This window comes from Scyliorhinus torazame, chromosome 9, assembly GCF_047496885.1.
Source record: "Scyliorhinus torazame isolate Kashiwa2021f chromosome 9, sScyTor2.1, whole genome shotgun sequence".
Classification (NCBI taxonomy): Eukaryota; Metazoa; Chordata; class Chondrichthyes; order Carcharhiniformes; family Scyliorhinidae; genus Scyliorhinus; species Scyliorhinus torazame.
The window spans coordinates 262808647-262827659 of record NC_092715.1 but is presented as its reverse complement, the minus strand read 5'-3'; the positions used below and the strand labels follow the sequence as shown (position 1 = coordinate 262827659).

The 19013-nt window shown below is 46.1% G+C and overlaps 1 protein-coding gene and 1 long non-coding RNA gene across 4 annotated transcripts in view; one reads left to right on the top strand and one right to left on the bottom strand.

Annotated features, from left to right (window-relative positions):
• Positions 1-5492: 5492 nt before the first annotated feature.
• On the bottom strand, positions 5493-10357 carry LOC140429864 (uncharacterized). The gene is made up of 2 exons (XR_011949225.1): positions 10195-10357; positions 5493-8154 (listed from the first exon to the last, which is right to left on the bottom strand). It is a non-coding gene; the product is annotated as an uncharacterized lncRNA (long non-coding RNA).
• The window catches only part of LOC140429862 (dnaJ homolog subfamily A member 1), a 24648-nt gene continuing 15334 nt past the window's right edge, over positions 9700-19013 (top strand). The window contains exons 1-4 of one of the 3 annotated variants that reach the window (XM_072517351.1): positions 9700-9858; positions 16179-16326; positions 17575-17755; positions 18473-18577. In XM_072517351.1, coding sequence (XP_072373452.1) covers positions 16195-16326; positions 17575-17755; positions 18473-18577 — 418 coding nt within the window. In that variant the 5' untranslated portion in view covers positions 9700-9858; positions 16179-16194. Of the gene's footprint in view, positions 9859-13250; positions 13474-16178; positions 16327-17574; positions 17756-18472; positions 18578-19013 lie in introns of those variants that run through there. The other 2 variants (XM_072517353.1, XM_072517352.1) reach the window with 2 other exon arrangements.

Sequence of the window (19013 nt, the reverse complement as noted above, 5' to 3'; positions counted from 1 at the left end):
GACTCGATGGGCCGAATGGCCTCCTTCTGCACTGTAAATTCTATGTTAAAAAAAATTCTATGTCTTTGGACTGTGCGAGGAAACCAGAGCACCGGAGGAAACCTACGCAGATACAGGGAGAACATGCAGTCACCCAGGGTCGGAATCGGACCCGGACCCCTGGAGTTATGAGGCAGCAGTGCTAATCACTGTGCCACCCCGGACGTTTGTCCAAAGTCCAGCCATTCCCCATTCCAGTCAAAAGACAATGGGCTCAGGGTGAAGACAGAGACCAATATATGAAATGAGTTTGTCAAAATTCTGTATGAAATTTCCCTGTTTCCTCCCACTCATTCACACGTACTACTTAAATTCACAAGATAAGGGCGGAATGGTGGTGCAGTGGTTAGCACTGCTGCCTCACGGCACTGAGGACCCGGGTTCAATCCTGGCCCCAGGTCACTGTCCATGTGGAGTTTGCACATTCGCCCCTTGTTTGCTTGGGTCTTGCCCCAACAACCCAAAAGATGTGCAGTCTAGGTGGGTTGCCCCTTAATTGGGAAAAAAATTGGGTATTCTGAATTTTTTTTAAATCACAAGGTAGGTACAGATGAAAATGCCTTACCTAACTGCATCCAGAAACATCTAAAGTAGTCCCTTCTTGCCATATTTGAACGACTGTTTCCTTGGAGATCAGGTGCAAAGGTCATTCAGTTTTCATTAACATAGAATTTACAGTGCAGAAGGAGGCCATTCGGCCCATCGAGACTGCACCGGCTCTTGGAAAGAGCACCCTACCCAAGGTCAACACCTCCACCCGATCCCCATAACCCAGTAACCCCACCCAACATTGAGGGCAATTTTGGACACTAAGGGCAATTTAGCATGGCCAACCCACCTAACCTGCACATCTTTGGACTGTGGGAGGAAACCGGAGCACCCGGAGGAAACCCACGCACACACGGGGAGAACGTGCAGACTCTGCACAGATAGTGACCCAAGCCAGGAATCAAACCTGGGACCCTGGAGCTGTGAAGCAATTGTGCTAACCACTATGCTACCATGCTGCCCATTTTATGTGATATATAAATACAAGTTGTTGTTCCCATGTTAAAAAAACTATATAAAAGCAAGTTCTACTTACGTATTGACGTATATCTTTGTGTTGAATTTGTTCTGATGCAAACTTCCTTACTAGTGCTCCTGATGTATCTCCTTTTCATCACCTGAGGATTCCCTCTCTCCAGCATTGACAGGGTACTTGAATGTCCCACTTCTATTCTGTTCCCCAGCCCTCCATCCCAGAGGTATAACTGGGTTCTCCTTCTCCTCAGCTTCCACCCCACCAACCTTCGTGTTCAACGGATCATCTCTGCCATTTCCATCACCTCAAATGCCATTTCCATCACCTCAAATCACCCTTCCAAACATATCTTCCCTTCCCTTTGTGACATTCCGAAGAGACCTTTCTCTCTGTGACATTCTGGTCCACAACTCAATCGCCTCAATATTCTCTCCCTTCTCATGGCACTTTTCCATGCAAACACTGGCAATGTAATACCTACTCTCTCACATCCAGGATCCTGACCACTTCTTTCACCTGAAACAGCGATTTTCTAGTACTTCTTTTAATTTAGTATTCTGGTATATATAACTGCCAGTAACATAAATATGGTCATGTTTAGTGTTTTCCAGTTGTAATTTGATTAGATTAGGCTGGGAATTTCACTTTCAACCAGAGTCCTGAAGTGATTATTTCTAATGCTAGTTTGTCTCCACCTATTTGGGCTTTATTCATTTATGGGATATAGATGTCGAGTCGCTGGCTGGGCCAGCATTTATTGGCCATCTCTGAGGACATTTAAGAGTCAACCACATTGCTGTGGATCTGGAGTCACATGTAGGCCAGATTTCCTTCCCTAAGGGTATTAGTGAACCATATGTTGACAATGGTTCATGGTCATCATTATTAGGCTTCTAATTCCAGATATTTTTTATTAAATTCAAATTCCACCATCTACCCTGGTGGGATTCGAACCCAGGTCCCCAGAGCATTATCCTGGGTTTCTGGATTACTAATCCAGCAACAATACCACTATGCCACAGCCAAGTGATTGTTTGGATTATTTGCTAATGAGTAGGAGATCCATAGAATCACTGCAGTGCAAAAGGAGACCATTCAGCCCATCAAGATTGCACCAACCTTCCAAAAGAGCACTCTCCCCCGTAACACTGCGCATAAATCATTTTTCTTTTTTAAATTTAGAGTACCCAATTCATTTTTCCAATTAAGGGGCAATTTAGCATGGCCAATCCACCTACCCTGCACATCTTTGGGTTGTGGGGGCGAAACCCACGCAAACACGGGGAGAATGTGCAAACTCCACACGGACAGTGACCCAGAGCCGGGATCGAACCTGGCACCTTGGTGCCATGAGGCAGCAGTGCTAACCCACTGCGCCACCGTGCTGCCCCTCTGCACATAAATCATGGCCAATCCACCTAACTTGCACGCAATCTTTTTACGCTGAGGGCAAATGGATGCTCCCATTCATACTCCTTCAAGGCAACTGTTCCCGGTGAGGTTTTGAAAACAGGTTGGCTCCACTGAATGACCTTGGAATGTAGAAGATACAAAAAGGTGCAAATGTTCGGCCATCTTTGATAATGATCACAGGCTATTGAAATGTGATAATAATCATTATTATTGTCACAAGTAAGCTTACATTAACACTGCAATGAAGTTACTGTGAAAAGCCCCTAGTCGCCACATTCCGGCACCTGTTCAGGTATACTGAGGGAGAATTCAGAATGTCCAAATTACGTGACAGCACATCTTTCAGGACTTGTGGGAGGAAACAAGAGCACCCGGAGGAAACCCACGCAGACACAGGGAGAACATGCAGACTCCACACTGACAGTGCCCCAAGCCGGGAATCGAACCTTGGCCCCCAGCGCTGTGAAGCAACAGTGCTAATTACTGCACTACTGTGCCGCCCACTTGGTTTAATAAGTGGCAAGTAACATTTGTAGCCACCTAAAATGGCTGATTCCCGATTTATTTGGCCAAAACCCGATATAAAATGGCTAACCGAAAAGGCTGATGGGAAAAGCAGCCAACAGGGCACAAACGGACAGCTGCAGACAGAATAGCGTATTCGGCTCTGGGGAAGCCTGCCCACATCGATACCTGCGACCATTAGCAGCACATCAACACAGACATCTGCACTTTAATCGGCTATCCCTGGGAACAATTGCAACATATTAGCAATTGAATGCCGGGCCAGACCTCTCGGCGCCAGCAGTGGCGAAACAAAGACAGCTGAACGACCACCCCCCGATCGAGGAATCGCCCCATTATTGGAGCGTATCGAACCCAGTGATTGGGAACAAGTCCAATCACTTGGGACTCAGGGTCAAGGGCCGCCCCGAGAGGCGGGAAGCCCCTGGGCCCTATAAATTGAGGGGCCAAGTTCAGATCGCCCCTCTCTCCCTTCTTCTCCTGCTCGCAACCTTCGCAAGAACCATCGATCAGAAACCGTAAGTTTGACTCCAGCGATCGCTACCCGATGGAGACTCCTAGCCATCGACCCGTATCAGCCTTTTGAATCCCGCAGGCCAGACCCAATTCGATAAGCCATTCGTTTCCCTGACCTGGTGGGCCATTCCCAAAAGTTAAGTATTGGCCAGTAGTGGTAGGTAGTGATATAGAAAGTAGGATTATTGTGTGAGTATTTATTGCTGTACATAATAAATGACCGTTGATTTCAATCTTACTAAGCGGTGTGCTGTCTTATTAATCATAACTCGAGCTTGAACCACATGGCGGTATCAGAAAGATACCTGGCGACTTGTGAGCAAAGGTGACAGAATCAGAGCTAATAAAACTAAGGCTAATAAGAGCAACAATTTCAGCCGCACAAGTGCCAGGCAATGATTATCTCCAACAAGAAGTCTACGCACTTCCGCTTGACATTCAATGGAATTACCATTGCTGAATCTCCACTGAATATCAATCTCTTGGAGATCACCATTGAGCAGAGACCTGGGTGTTTTAGCCACATAAATAAATGTAGTGGATATAAGAAAGGTGTAGCATCTGGCCGCCCTGCAGCGAGTAACTTACCTCCTGATTCCCCAAAGCTTTTCCACCATCTACAAAACACAAGTTCGAAATGTGATGGCCCGGCAACGGATACTGCTGAGCTGGAGGCAGACGACGCCACCTAATGCCAAAACATGGCTAGGTGAATGTTCATGGTAAGGGGGTCGATCGTTGGGTTCTATCATAGATGGCGGCCTTTTATTTTTGCACGTTAAAGATCAGGGGCGGGATTCTCCGAACCCCCCCCCGGGTTGGAGAATCGCCGGGGGCTGGCATGAATCCCGCCCCCACCGGTTGCCGAATTCTCCGGCATCGGATATTCGGCGGAGGCGGGAATCGCGCCGCGCCGGTCGGCGAGCCCCCCCTTGGCGATTCTCCGGCCCGCGATGGGTCGAAGTCCCGCTGCTGGAATGCCAGCCCCGCTGGCGAGAATCAAACCACCTCTCTTACCGGCTGGACCATGCGGCGTGGATGGGGTCGTGGTCCTGGGGGGGCGCGGAGCGATCTGGCCCCGGGGGGTGCCCCCACGGTGGCCTGGCCCGCAATCGGGGTCCACCGATCCGCGGGCGGGCCTGTGCCGTGGGGGCACTCTTTGCCCTCCACCTCGGCCACAGCCTTCACCATGGCCGATGCGGAAGAGACACCCCCCCCGCGCAGGATGATGTCAGCGGCTGCTGACGCTCCCGCACATGCGCGGACTTCCTTTCGGCCCCGGCTGGCGTGGCGCCAAAGGCCTTTCCCGCCGTCCGGCGGCGCGCCAACCACTCCAGCGCGGGCCTAGCCCCTCAAGGTGAGGGCTTGGCCCCTAAAGGTGCGGATTTCTCCGCACATTTGGGGCGGCCCGATGCCGGAGTGGTTCCCGCCACTCCGTCCCGCCAGGTAGGGGAGAATCCCGGCCCTGGTCACTGTTAGTTGTTGGGGGGGGGGGGTTTGTGAGGGGGGTATAGTTCTGGTGAGTTTTTGCGCTCTTTTGGGATTCCTGTTACTTTTTGACATTAAATGGAAACATTTATATTAAAATATTGTCAAAAAAAAAGAAATGTGATGGAATATTCTCCACTTGCTTGGATGAGTGGGATAATACTGACACCATCCAAGACAAAGCAGCCCAGATGATCGGCACCCTATCTACCATCTTAAACATTCACCCCTTCCATCAATTCAGTAGCTGGCTGTAGAATAAGATATGCTGCAGCAACACACCAAAGTTACTATGATGCACCTCAATCTCTAGCATTTACATTAAGAACCCCACTGATGTAAAATGCGAGGATATTCTAGTATCATCCCAGACCAGACCACAACAGCGGCTTGATACTGGACAGATACCCCATTATTTTCTTTTCATTTGTAAGACTGTGAGGAAAGCATACCTCGCTCCAGGAGTGATTTCACGAAGAAAGAGGGATATGGTATATTAAACAAACTTTATTACTAGCACAGTATTAAAATATCTTTAACATCACACCAGAAAATAGCAAACAATTACCCCTTAAACAATGCTAATCAATAAAGTGAATACAATGCCCTTAACTGCTATCTTCATTCCCTCTCAAACAAGAAAAACCATCTCAGCTCTCAACCCGCTGTTAAAATACCAATAGCAGCCAGGAATATCTAATTTACAGACATGTTCTTTGAGAAAGATAGATCTTTTGACAATGCATTAAAGAAAAGGCCCATATCCTGACAGAAGCATGCAAAAATGCTGGCTGTATTGCTCCAGAGCTGTTTCAGATGGTTTGTTCACCTTTCCAACCACACGGCTCTTCTGTCTGCAGACATATCTTTTAACTGAACTGCAGAGAGCAAACTGCTTGACTTCTGGTCACAGCTTTACCTGGAACTCCACAACTCAACTTGCTTTCTGGAAAATGCATGATTCCTTAGCTCCATCCAGTAACGACATCATCTTACCAAGCTGAAATCTAATTAACTCCACAGGGAATCCCTGGAATCAAAGCAACATTCCATTAACACAAGCTTTTTACGGTGCTTTAATTGCACCCCTGGCTCCCAATCTTTCAAGCTAGGATTTGTTTTAAAACATGATTGCAGCAGTCAAAGTAACCCAGGCTTTTAACCCGAATTGCAATAAATACCTATAATACAATATATCTAGGTCAGCACAGTGGCCTAGTGGTTAGCACTGCTGCCTCAGGCTCGATCCAGGCTCCTCCACTGTGTGGAGTTTGCACATTCTTCCCGTGTATGCATGGGTCTCGCCCCCACAACCCAAAGATGTGCAGGGTAGGTGAATTGGCCACGCTAAATTTCCCCTTAATTGGAAAAAAAGAATTGGGTACTCTAAATTTAAAAAAAATACAATACATCAGAAATTCCTACACTCATCAGAATTCCAAATCCCAAAAGGGAAACTTGGAACATCGGTTCTTCACTGTTTATTTTGTAATTTGGTAAAATGTGAGGAAAGCGATGAAAGCCAGTGAGGAAAGTTCCAGTCTTGTTGTAATCATTCAAACCAAAAAACATTTTTTAAACTGTAAGACACTCAACAAGAAAAGTAATACAGAACAAACATTACAATTCACTACAATAATGGCGCTACACACAGTGAGAGTATCCAATTCTTTCTTTCCAATTAAGGGGAAATTTAGCGTGGCCAATCCACCTACCCTGCACATCTTTGCACATCAGACACGGGGAGAATGTGCAAACTCCACACTGGCAGTGACCCAGGGCAGGGATCGAATCCAGGTCCTCAGCGCCAACACAGCATACTTTAATTAACGCCATTTCAAATCTATCTTCTCTCCTAAACTCTCAGAATTTACCGAAAACAATATGCATAGATTTTAACACGATGAGCCAATTCCAGCAATAATAACACACACTACCTGTATCCTTATTTTGGGAAACATTTCCTTCTAGCTCAGAGTCTTCAGGACACAAGCTTGTTTTTGGGAGAACTCTGCTTCCAGCTAGGCGTGGCTATGATCTTGGTTGGCCGTCAGCAGTTTTACAGGACTAACCCTGCCACTGATATACCTTTACCAAATTTTATACCAAAAGGTTTATCCCTTTTGATCTTGCCTTGACCTGAACAAATAGCCTTAGAAGTCAGGCTTTTAGGATGCAAGTAGGACATTCATTCTTATTTCTCCTTTTGAACTCCTCCATCTTCACCTTTAACTCCTGTAATTCTATGCCCTATTGTTCTCCACTTTCCTTCAGCAAATACTTGTTCACTGTGCTTCTAGGCTCATCCGCATATCAAATGTCTTCCGTGCAGCTGAATCCTTATCAATTTTCTTTCATCTAATTGTTTCATTTTCACGTTATGCCAACTTTCTGGCAAGGGCAGCTGGTGTATGGAAACACCACCTCGTGCAGGTTTCCCTCCTACCTCACTTGGAAATATATCACCACTCTCACTGTCACTGGATCAAAAATCCTGGAATTCCATCATGTAACTGTGGTGGGCAATTAGAGATGAGATATAAATGCTGGTCTTGATTGAATTAAAAAATGCAACTTATCTCTCCTATATCAGACATTTTTGTTTTGGTAATGTTGGAATTTAATTATAACGATACAGACGCTGAACAAAGACAAAAGTGCTCAATCTTCTCTCATCTTCACAAAACACAATGTGGTTTTAGAGCTGTCCAAGCTACTGTTAAAACCAAAATAACGCAGATGTTGGAAATTGAAACCAAAAAACAGAAGATACTGGAAACACTCAGCATGCCAAGTACAGCATCAGTAGAGAACAGCAACTGGAGTTACCGTTTCAGATACATTGCCTTTCCTTAGAAAGATTAAAATGTTTGCTCTGTGGAAAGACATATTAGCCCCGTGGCTCTCCATGGACGATACATAACATGTACTAAGTAGTTCCACATTTTCTGTCTTTGTTTCACGTGTTTTGTTGATTGAGTATTTATTCAAACTGGCTGGGACAGCTATAATCTGTAATAAAAACAGAACCCGCTGGAAACTCTTAGCGGGCCAACCAACATCTATGGTCAGCGAAACAGCTGAAGTTTCTGTCTGGTGACATTTAATCAGAACTTGAGGCAGTTAGCTTCTTTAGGAGAGACACGTGGCTGTGGAAGAAATTTAGGAGACATGTGGTTAAACGTGAGAAGGGGAGACAAAAATATCAATGGAAAATAAATATCTTGCATCTATATTGCCCTTGTACAATCTCAGGATGACCCAAAGCACAGTGCAGTACTCTGAAGGACAGAACTACACATAATGTGGCATCTGATTTGCACGTAGGGACCTCCCCAAACAGAAAGATGATCAGGCCAGATAATTTGAGTGATTTTCGGTTGGGCTAGGGTTGGGTGGTGGGTAGTGTGGGGCTCATCTTTCTGAGTCAGAAATACACAGAAGTGCCACTATGAGTCAGGGAGGCTGCCCTGAGCGGAATAGCTCAGTCAGTAGCTATTGCATTGCCAGCTGTGATTGGCAATATGCCTGGAGGATTCATCGCGTGATCTGCACATACTCTCTTTCCATCAGTGAGCAACACGTCTATCCTTATGCGTAATGCCTTCCTGTACCAATTGGAGAAAAAAATGACCCGATTAACCGTCAGCCAAACAGCTTTTTTCTACCCCCCCCCCCCCCCCCCATTTAATATTTAATAAGGGGAGAGGACAAAGAGAGGTGGGGGGGGGGGCAAAGAGAGGAGGGGGGCAAAATGGACGAGGAGGAGGGGGTCAAAAAGAGGAGGATGGGGGGTCAAAGAGAGGAGGGGGGCAAAGAGAGGAGGGGGCAAAGAGGAGTGGGGACAAAGAGAGGAGGGGGCGCAAAGAGAGGAGGGGGCATAAAGAGAGGAAGGGGCGCAAAGCGAGGAGGGGTGCAAAGAGGAGGAGGAGGGGGCAAACAGAGGAGGGGGGGAAGAGAGAAGGGGACAAAGAGCGGAGTGGGGGGACAAAGAGCGGAGTGGGGGGGCAAAGAGCGGGGGGGCAAAGAGCGGGGGGGCACAAAGAGCAGGGGGAAAGAGCAGAGGGGCGCAAAGAGCAGGGGGGGAGCAAAGAGCAGGGGGGGAGCAAAGAGCAGGGGGGGAGCAAAGAGCAGGGGGGGCAAATAGCAGAGGGGGGGCAAATAGCAGAGGGGGGGCAAAGAGCAGAGGGGGGCAAAGAGCAGAGGGGGGCAAAGAGCAGAGGGGGGCAAAGAGCAGAGGGGGGCAAAGAGCAGAGGGGGCAAAGAGCAGAGGGGGGGCAAAGAGAGGAGGAGGAGGGGGCAAGGAGGTGGTGGGAAAAGGAGGAGATGGGGGGCATAGAGAGGAGGAACAAGGGGGACAAAGAGAGGAGGAGCAAGGGGCAAAGAGCGGAGGGAGGGCGGCAAAGAGCGGAGGGAGGGCGGCAAAGACCAGAGGTGAGCAAAGAGAGGAGGGGGCAAAGAGGAGATGGGGCAAAGAGAGGAGGGGGGTAAAGGAAGGGGGCAAAGAGGAGTGGCAGCAAATAGAGGAGGAGGGGGGGTCAAGGAGGAGAGGAGAAGAAGGGGTCAAGGAAGGCAAAGAGAGGAGAGTAAACGGTGAAGATCTGTGCCGTTTCCAGTGCCTGCCGCCTCTCTCCCTCCTGCGCAGTGGATTTGGGGGGGGGGGGGGGGGGGAGAGGTGTAGTTGTTGCCGCCGCCGCCACCGCCCTGTCAGCGCGGGCCGCGCATGCTCGGCGGATGACGTCGGCAGGCGGCCGCTTCACGGGGGACCCGGATGAGCCGGCAAGCGCAGAATTTTCTAGAAGCGTCCCGGCGCCCACAGACCCAGAGCGTCCGTCCGTGCGAGCGGCTCGCAGGTGAGCGGCCCAATGCCCCAAACCCCCTCCACACCCCGCGGGCGATGGCGGCTGCTTTTATAGCCTCTGGCGGATCGATCGGGGGAAAGAAACGGTTTTAATTTAAATATCTCCATGGGAGGGATTCCAACCGCCGCAGATTTTCCCCTGCCCGGGGGGGGTTCTTTAACACCGGGCTGTTCATTTGAGGTGAATTTAAGGTTTTGATGGGGATGGGTGGTTATTTAATCCGTTGTGGAGACAATAGCCGCGTTGCGGGTTTTTCTTTGCCGGTTACACGTCGCCGGCTCCGATCTAAATGAATAAATAAGATGCCGCTTCGTTCCTAATCTCTACCTGCTTCTCTTTCGCATGTTAGATTCGATCCTTCCCCGAGGGTTTAAAATATATCTACGTTAATTACATCTAATGGTTTCCCCACACCCCTCCTCCCCGGAAAGTGATGGGAACATGGGGCCGGCGCGGCGGCTCCTGCCCTTCTCCGGCCCGCTACCCAGCATCCGGCCGGCTGACCTCACTTCCGGCAGCTGGCCACGTGACTGAACCTCGCCCCACGTGGCTCTGCCAGGTTGGACAGCCCGCCCTCCCTGGGGGTCCCACCTGCTGGGCAAGGCCTTGGGCAGACCCACCGCGCCTGGGGTTAACCGTGCGCATTTCTTTGGGTCCCCTTTCCTGAGGAGTGCTGTACTGGCATTGGGAGGCAGTTTCCAGAGGAGGTTCGCCAGATCCCATTCCAGAGACCGTGGGGTGAGAGGGCAGCGGTCTGTCCTGTGACGAGGAATTCAGTTGTTTTGGCCTGTGCGCTCTCGAGTTGAGAAGAGTGGTGGGGGGGGTGTACGGTAGCACAGTGGTTAGCACTGTTGCTTCACAGCTCCAGGGTCCCAGGTTCGATTTCCAGCTTGAGTCACTGTCTGTGTGGAGTTTGCACTTTCTCCCCGTGTCTGTGTGGGTTTCCTCCGCGTGCTCCAGTTTCCTCCCACAGCCCAAAGATGTGCCGGTTAGGTGGATTGGCCATGCTAAATTGCCCTTAGTGTCCAAAAAGTTTAGGTGGGGTTGCTGGGATAGGGTGAAGGTGTGGGTAGGGTGCTCTTTCCAAGGGCCGGTGCAAACCCGATGGGAACAATGGCCTCCTTCTGCACTTTAAATTCTATGAATTGGGGTAGGTATGATGATTTCTTTTTTAAAAAACGTATCGACAGAGTTGATGTACGGCGGGCGCTTCCTCTTGTGGGGCAATCCGGAACGGGAGGTCGTGGTTTTTAGGATAAGTCGTAGCAGATTTAAATCTGAGGTGAGGAGAAATTAGTTTTCCCGGAGGGTGCTGAATCTGGGATTTGCCTACCCAGAGTGTGGTGGTTGCCAGGACATTGAGTAACTTTAAGGGGGAGATAGACAGATTTTTAATTGGTAATGTGTTGAAGGGTTATGCAGAGCAGGCGGGAGAGTGGAGTTGAGGCTGAGGTGAGATCAGCCATGATCGTATTGAATAGCAGAGCAGGCTCGAGTGTCTGAATTGCCTAGTCCTATTCATAGTTACGTTCTTATTATTACATCTTCCTGGGCAACTGCACTGTCAATTCCAGCATCACTCACTCTGGAGTCACGACACAAGTGAATTAACCAATAATTCTTGAAGCCTTTGGCCCAATCATTACAGTCACCAGGTTTGTAAGTTTAAACACAATTTCTGTTTATTTATAATGAGAACTATAATGAAATATGCAGCAAATACACTTATTTAAATATAAATAAATATATATTTCCTACTTTAATTTGCACCCCCATCCTCTCATACACACACACACAAGAGACACAAACACTCGCAGAGGGATGAAAAAGAGAGGGGAGAAACATAAGTGAGAGAGTGAAGAGTCATGGCCACCAGCCACTGTAGTGGTTCTATGAAAGAGAAGAGTCTTTTTGCTTCAGATTATCCTTTGCATGCCTTCTTCACAGTAAACTTGTAGATTACAGTCTTTTTTTGTTGCCTGTACTCACAAGCTTCCTGGAGAGGCAGTGTCCTCGATTTATCAAACTTTGCTTTCAATTTGTGACCTATCTTCAGGCCTCTAGTTTCAGGAATCCAACATCCACAGGTTATTGGAGAGAGAATTAGCTGGTTCGGCCAGGAGAGATCTACAGCTTTGACAGCAGGTTTTCTGGAGAGAATTTAGCTGGCTCTTTTTGGAGAGGATTTAGCTGGATATTTTACCTCCGTGCTGCTGAAATTGAAAAGTTCTTCAGATCACTAAACCATTTCAGTGGCATAAGATCCGACCACCACCCGTTACCAAGCAGAGCATAGCCTTTTGGACCAATTCATTGGCCACCAGCCAAATCAATCAAACCAAGTCCCAGCCAATCTCTCGTTGGTGCAGGTCAGTTTACAACGTTAGTTTGAACCAATTGCCTTTACAATCACATGTCCATGAATCAAAAATGTAATGCCAAAAATAAAAGAAATGGGAAATAAGGGAATAAACAGGAATGGCCCCTTAAATTATTTCTTATCTGGGTTCTCAATGCGGTCCACACAACATTTTGTTCACAGCTGCCCACATGCAAGGTTGCCATACTCCACTGATTTTTATCTGCCTATTTTTGTTTCCTACTGGTATGACTGAAGTGATCTGTACGTAAAGCTAAGGCAAGTCATGTTAGGTGTATGCTGATTGCATGCAACACTGACTGAGAGCCGTGCATTCTCTCTGCGTCCAAGTTAAATATTTCTTTTGTTTTACCATTTGAAGTCGATGACAGTTAATATATAAATAATTAAGCATTTTCTATAACTGGTTATCAAATAGTTGGTGTGTATTAAATGTATTTAATCTTATGGGGTCATGGTTAGTACCTAATTCATTTGTTCCAATTAAGGGGCAATTTAGCATGGCCAATCCACCTACCTTGCACATCTTTGGATTGTGGGGGCGAAACCCACGCAGACAACGGGGAGAATGTGCAAACTCCACACAGACAGTGACCCAGAGCCGGGATTGAACCTGGGACCTCAGCGCCGTGAGGCAGCAGTGCTACCCACTGTGCCACCGTGCTGCCCTGCCTGATTTCAACCTTGTCGCCCACTGAGATGGAGGGCTGTGCATGTGGCCCACTCACTAGCCTAGATTTCCCATCCCTGTCCCAGAGTGTGGTCACCACTGCATCCATTCACAAAACAAGCCCCCCTGCCTATCTCCTCATAACTTTTTCCCAATATAACTATACATCTTTGAAACAAAGAGTAGGAATAAACAGGTCTTTTTCCAAGTGACAGGCAGTGACTAGTGGGGTACCGCAGGGACCAGTGCTAGGACCCCAGCTATTCAAAATCTACGTTTTTGATTTGGATGAGGGAACTAAATGTAATATCTCCAAATTTACAGATGACACGAAGCTGGGTGGGAAGGTGAACTGTGAGGAGGATGCAGAGATACTTCAGTGAGATTTGGACAAGCTGACTGAGCGGACAAATGCATGGCAGATGCAGTATAATGTGTGTGAGGTTATCCACTTTTGTAGCAAAACAGGAAAACATTATTATCTGAATGGCTATAGATTTAAAGCGAGGGGAATGTGCAACAAGACCTGGGTGTCCTCATACACCAGTCGCTGAAGGTAAGCATGCAGGTGCAGCGGGTGGGCTTCATAGCGAGAGGATTAGAGTATAGGAGCAGGGATGTCTTGCTGCAATTTTACAGGGCCTTGGTGAGGCCATACCTCGAATATTGTGTGTACTTTTGGTCTCCGTATCTGTGGAAGGATGTTCTTGTTATAGAAGGAGTCCAAAGAAGGTGTTTACCAGACTGATTCCTGAGATGATGGGAATGGGACTAGCCATTAATGCACCTGAAAATGTTTCACCATTCTTAGGTCTGTCCCATAATTCCATCTACTTGCTTGGTTTTGTAACTTTTTAGCCCCCATCTGCTGTATGATTGAGAAAACGTTAATACACAAGCTGCAAAGACATCCGGCTTGTTTAGTGAGAATTTTTGCCCCTCGTTGTACGTTAGAAGAATTTAAACTTTGAAGAAGATATGGGGTTTTGACTTGGTAATAGCATTCCTGTCTGAGTCAGAATGTTGCATGCTCCACGTCCCACTCCAGAGAATTAAGCACAGGATTGGAGTACCAAAAGTGTTGTCATTCAGAGAAGACATTTAACCGTGACCCCGTCTACCTCACTCAGGTGGGTGGAGAAGGTCCCAGGGCAATACTTGAAGAGCAGGATAATTTCCCCAGTTTCCTGATCATTACCGTGTGAAAGAGAGAGCCATCAGGATTTTGGTGGGGAATGGCAGAGGGAGGCCAACATAAAGACACAAGAAACTGGACATATTTACAGCACAGGAGGAGGCTAAGCTATGATCAGTATTTAATATATGTTGAAGGAGGAAGTTAAGCACCCACTTATGTGTTGAAGGGTGGGAGGTTGTATTGTGTCAGATGCTACAATTTGAATTTGTACGGTGTCTTTTTTTGCATAGTAAAAAGTCTTGCAACACCAGGTTAAAGTCCAACAGGTTTTTTGCATAACTTTAATGACGCATTATTTAAATTTGAACCTGGCACCATCCCCCCCCATCTATAAAATCTGTCATAGCCACCCCGTCCTCAAAAGAAAAATCCTCACCTCCTACATCATTGCACAGTACTGCCCAATTTCCTCTTCCTGTTGTGTTGTCCCCTTCCAAAACTATTCCATCTTGGTATTTCATATTTGAATCCCTCCAATCCGGTTTCCATCCCTGCCACAGTACCAGAATGGCTTCTATAAAAGTCACAAATGAAGATAAACTATATTCCTCCTCGTCTTTGTGCCCAGGCTGTAGCCATTGACATGTTGACCATTGTATCTCCTTGTGCATGTTCATTATTCAGCAAAGTGAGATTGCCTAATTCCATTCTTATCTGTCTAATTGTAGTCAGTGGCATGTACAATGGCTTCGCTTGCTGTTCCTGTACTGTTACCTCTGATGTCCTCCAAAAATCTGTTCTTCACTGCCCCGCCTGTTGCTCGTGTGCATACTTCCCTCGGTGACGTCATCATTTAAAAAAAAAAATTCCAATTAAGGGACAATTTAGCATGGCCAGACCACCTATCCTGCACATCTTTGGGTTGAGGGGGTGAGATCCACACAGACGTGGGGAGAATGTGCAAACTCCGCATGGACAGTGACCCGGGGCTGGGATCGAACCCAGGTCCTTGGTGCCGTGAGTGATGCCATCTTAAAACTGTTGGTTTTCACAAGTCTACTGACCCAACCCAGCTCTACCTTGCCACCTTTTCTTGACCTCTCCACTTTCTCTAATTGTTGGACTGTTTTCTTGTATTAGCTGAGTAGAAATTTCCTCAACTTAAAATATTGGAAAGACCAAAGCTATTCAAAATCCGCTTCTAGCTACCGACTCCATCCTCCTTGCTGATAACTGTCAGAGGCTTAACTACGCTGTTTGCAACCTTGGGTGTCATATGTCACACCAAGATGAACTTCAAACCATGTATCTGTGCCATCAGTAAGACCATCTAGTTCAAACTCGGGACATCACCTAACTACCTCTGACTCATGTCCACTGCTGGACCCCTAATCCATGCCTTTTTCTAGCTAGATTTGATTATTCCTGCACTTTCCCAACTGGCTTCCCACATTCTACCTTCCAAAAACTAGGTTAATCCAAACTTCTGCCTGTGTCCTAATTTACACCAGGTCCTGTCTGACTGACCAACACTGGTTCTTGGCTAAGCAACAGCTTGATTTTAAAATTCTCATCCTTGTTCATAAACCCTCCAGGGCCTTGCCCCTCCTTATCTCTAATTTCCTCACAACCCTCTGAAAACATTGCCTCCGACTCTGGTCTCCTGAGCAACTCCAGGTTTAATTGTGCTATCAACAGTGGCTGTGCTTTCAATTGCCAAGGCCCTCAGCTCTGGAATTCCTTCCCTAAACCTCTCTGCTTCTCTCCTTCCCCCTCTTTTTCAAAATGCTACTTAAACCATCTCCTTGACCAAGTGTTAGGTCCTGTTTTTGTTTTATAAAGCTGTGAAGCACCCTCACAATATTTTATTAAACTAACAGTACTATATAAATAAAAATTGTGGGATTTGTTCACTTGTGATTCAGTTTCCACAGGAGGATCTTTTATATTTCATTGCTTTGGTGTTGAGGGAAAGCTTGTTCAGCTGCATACCATAAGGGTGATGTAACTTGCTCCATCCTCATTCTGCCTGCAGTTCATTTAATTGTTATGATAAATGCCAATTTTTACACTTCCATCCAATTATGATGTTATTTATCTTCTAAATTGACAACTTTTTTCAGTCTACTACAGTGAAAGATGGTGAAGGAAACTGTATTCTATGATGTTTTGGGGGTTAAACCCAGTGCAAGTGCTGAGGAACTCAAAAAGGCCTATAGAAAGCTAGCTCTGAAATATCATCCGGACAAGAATCCAAATGAAGGTGAAAAGGTAGGTGTGTGCATCCAAAACTGTTCAACTTGAAACACAATTGTTAACAGGTACCAAGCACTAGGATTATTGGTATGTTTCTGTGACTGGTTACATGATGCCATCTAATTTGCATTATGATCTTGTAACTAGAATCCGTAGCAACAATGACCTGAGACTGGTAATCACTGAGATCATTGCCCTCTCTTGTCTATCTGTTTTAAGAATCTACCTCTCGGTGCATTAACCTGCAGAGTGTGCAGGCAGCAGTATGATCAAGGCAGCAGACTAGTCAAATGTCTATGTATTTGCAACCGTTGATTTTAGTGGATTTTCTTTCTAATTATAGAGTTGCACTGATTTTTAAGAGAATACAGTTGGTGTGTTTGAATAAGTTGCATTGCTGAACCACCAGATGATCAATCTGAAACTATAGTGAGGAGATGACTGTCCTCTGTAGGGCTGAATTTCATAGCCCCTCGGATTAAATGATAACTTTTTTGTTTAGGGTTAGTACTCATTATATTTGGGTTTTGTTTAAATTGAAATGTTTCTTGCAGCTTGCTTGATGTTGACAATGAGGGAGTGAAATGAGAACAATTAACTTATGGTAGCTGACCTACACAGAGAAATTACCTCCATATAAATCAAAATGTGAGCAGCACGGTAGCATTGTGGCTAGCACAATTGCTTCACAGCTCCAGGGTCCCAGGTTCGATTCTGGCTTGGGTCACTGTCTGTGCGGAGTCTGCACATCCTCCCCGTGTGTGCGTGGGTTTCCTCCGGGTGCTCCGGTTTCCTCCCACAGTCCAAAGATGTGCAGGTTAGGTGGATTGGCCATGATAAATTGCCCTTGAGTGTCCAAAATTGCCCTTAGTGTTGGGTGGGGTTACTGGGTTATGGGGTTAGGGTGGAGGTGTGGACCTTGGGTAGGGTGTTCTTTCCAAGAGCTCGTGCAGACTCGATGGGCTGAATGGCCTCCTTCTGCACTGTAAATTCTATGAAATGAAAATATTATTTCAAGTTGCCAAATAACTTGAGATAATTTGTTTAACAGACCATAAGACATAGGAGCGGAAGTAAGGCTATTCGGCCCATCAAGTCCACTCCACCATTCAATCATGGCTGATTTCAACTCCATTTCTAACCAGATGTTTGGCTCCAATGCCTGCCATCATTGAAGATTCACAATCTGTGTGCGCACATTTGAAAATTCGATGTTTGTTACCTAATGTTTAAGTGTTAAAAACTTGTTTCCTTTTGCTACAGTTCAAACAGATTTCTCAAGCTTATGAAGTACTGTCTGATTCCAAGAAACGAGAACTCTATGATCGAGGTGGTGAGCAAGCTATTAAGGAAGGTGGTGGTGGTGGTGGAGGATTTGGCTCGCCTATGGATATCTTCGATATGTTCTTTGGTGGAGGAGGCAGAATGCACAGAGAACGGCGAGGTAAAGAATGTATTTTTATGACCTTTTTAAATACATTTATTTGACGTTCTACTTAAGCACTGAACCTTTGCACAAGTAAAGAAACACAGGATTATCTAATATTTGGTCCTGACTCTCACTTTTGGGAAGACTAGTTTCAATTGGCAATGTAGATCGGGGAAAATCTAATGTCAGCATTTGGTGCTAGCATTTTTATGTGAACTGTTTAGCAGTTGGGAAGGATAAAATCAATTGAGTGCCTTAAACAGCACTGAATACATTTGTCATTTTGCTTTCAGTGAGGACTTCATTTTTTGTCAATGTTTGCAATCTATTCAATTGAAAATACATTATTCAACAAACTACAAAATCTGAACTATCTTTAATGCAATGCTAATAATAAAAAAAATTTTCTCTGCACCCTGTAATTGAGGGAAGGTCCATTGGTTTTGGACTTCTCTTCATATTCTTGTTTGGCTTGACAGCGAGTACTTTGTAAAAGTCAGACCTCCACTTAACTAACTGGGAGAACCCATAGTTTTTCAGTGAATATCTGTCTGATAAGTTGGAGAAAGATCATGTGGTAAACTCGTGGGCAATTTTGGATATTTTATGGGACATTGGTAACTTGTGCAATTAATGGAGCTTGCTACTATTTCCTGTAGAAATTCATGTGAACACAGTCTTGCAATTAATATAATTAAATGATAAGTGATTTTTCTTTTTAACTGTCTGCAGGGAAAAATGTGGTCCATCAGCTTTCTGTATCATTGGAGGACTTGTACAGTGGAGCCACTAGGAAACTAGCACTGCAGAAAAATGTAATATGTGAGAAGTGTGAAGGTATGTGATTTGTTGAAATGGTGGTTATGGTAGGAACGTATAATTTTAGAAACTGAATACATGCAGAAATAGAATTCTTTTTCAGATTACACCTTTTTCTCCCCCGCACACTGCTCACGCACACACCACACACGCACACAACCATGCTCTTCGTGGATCCAGAGAATTTGGAAAACATATACCGTTGACTCTACACTCTGTTAAAGCAGAGTCAGGGAACAGTGGAGTTGAGATTGTAGGCCTGTGGAAAACTAAGGACGTGAGCAAAATTTTATGGTTCAAAGAAAAATCTGTATCATATCCTTGCATAGCTGAGACAACGAGTAGCATCCACTGTTAAGCCCACTGACTCCCTCGGCTCCCATCTTGCTGCTTTTAACAAATCCATCCGTTTTCCCTGTTTCTTGGCCTCCACATCGTGCAACCGTTCTGTTTC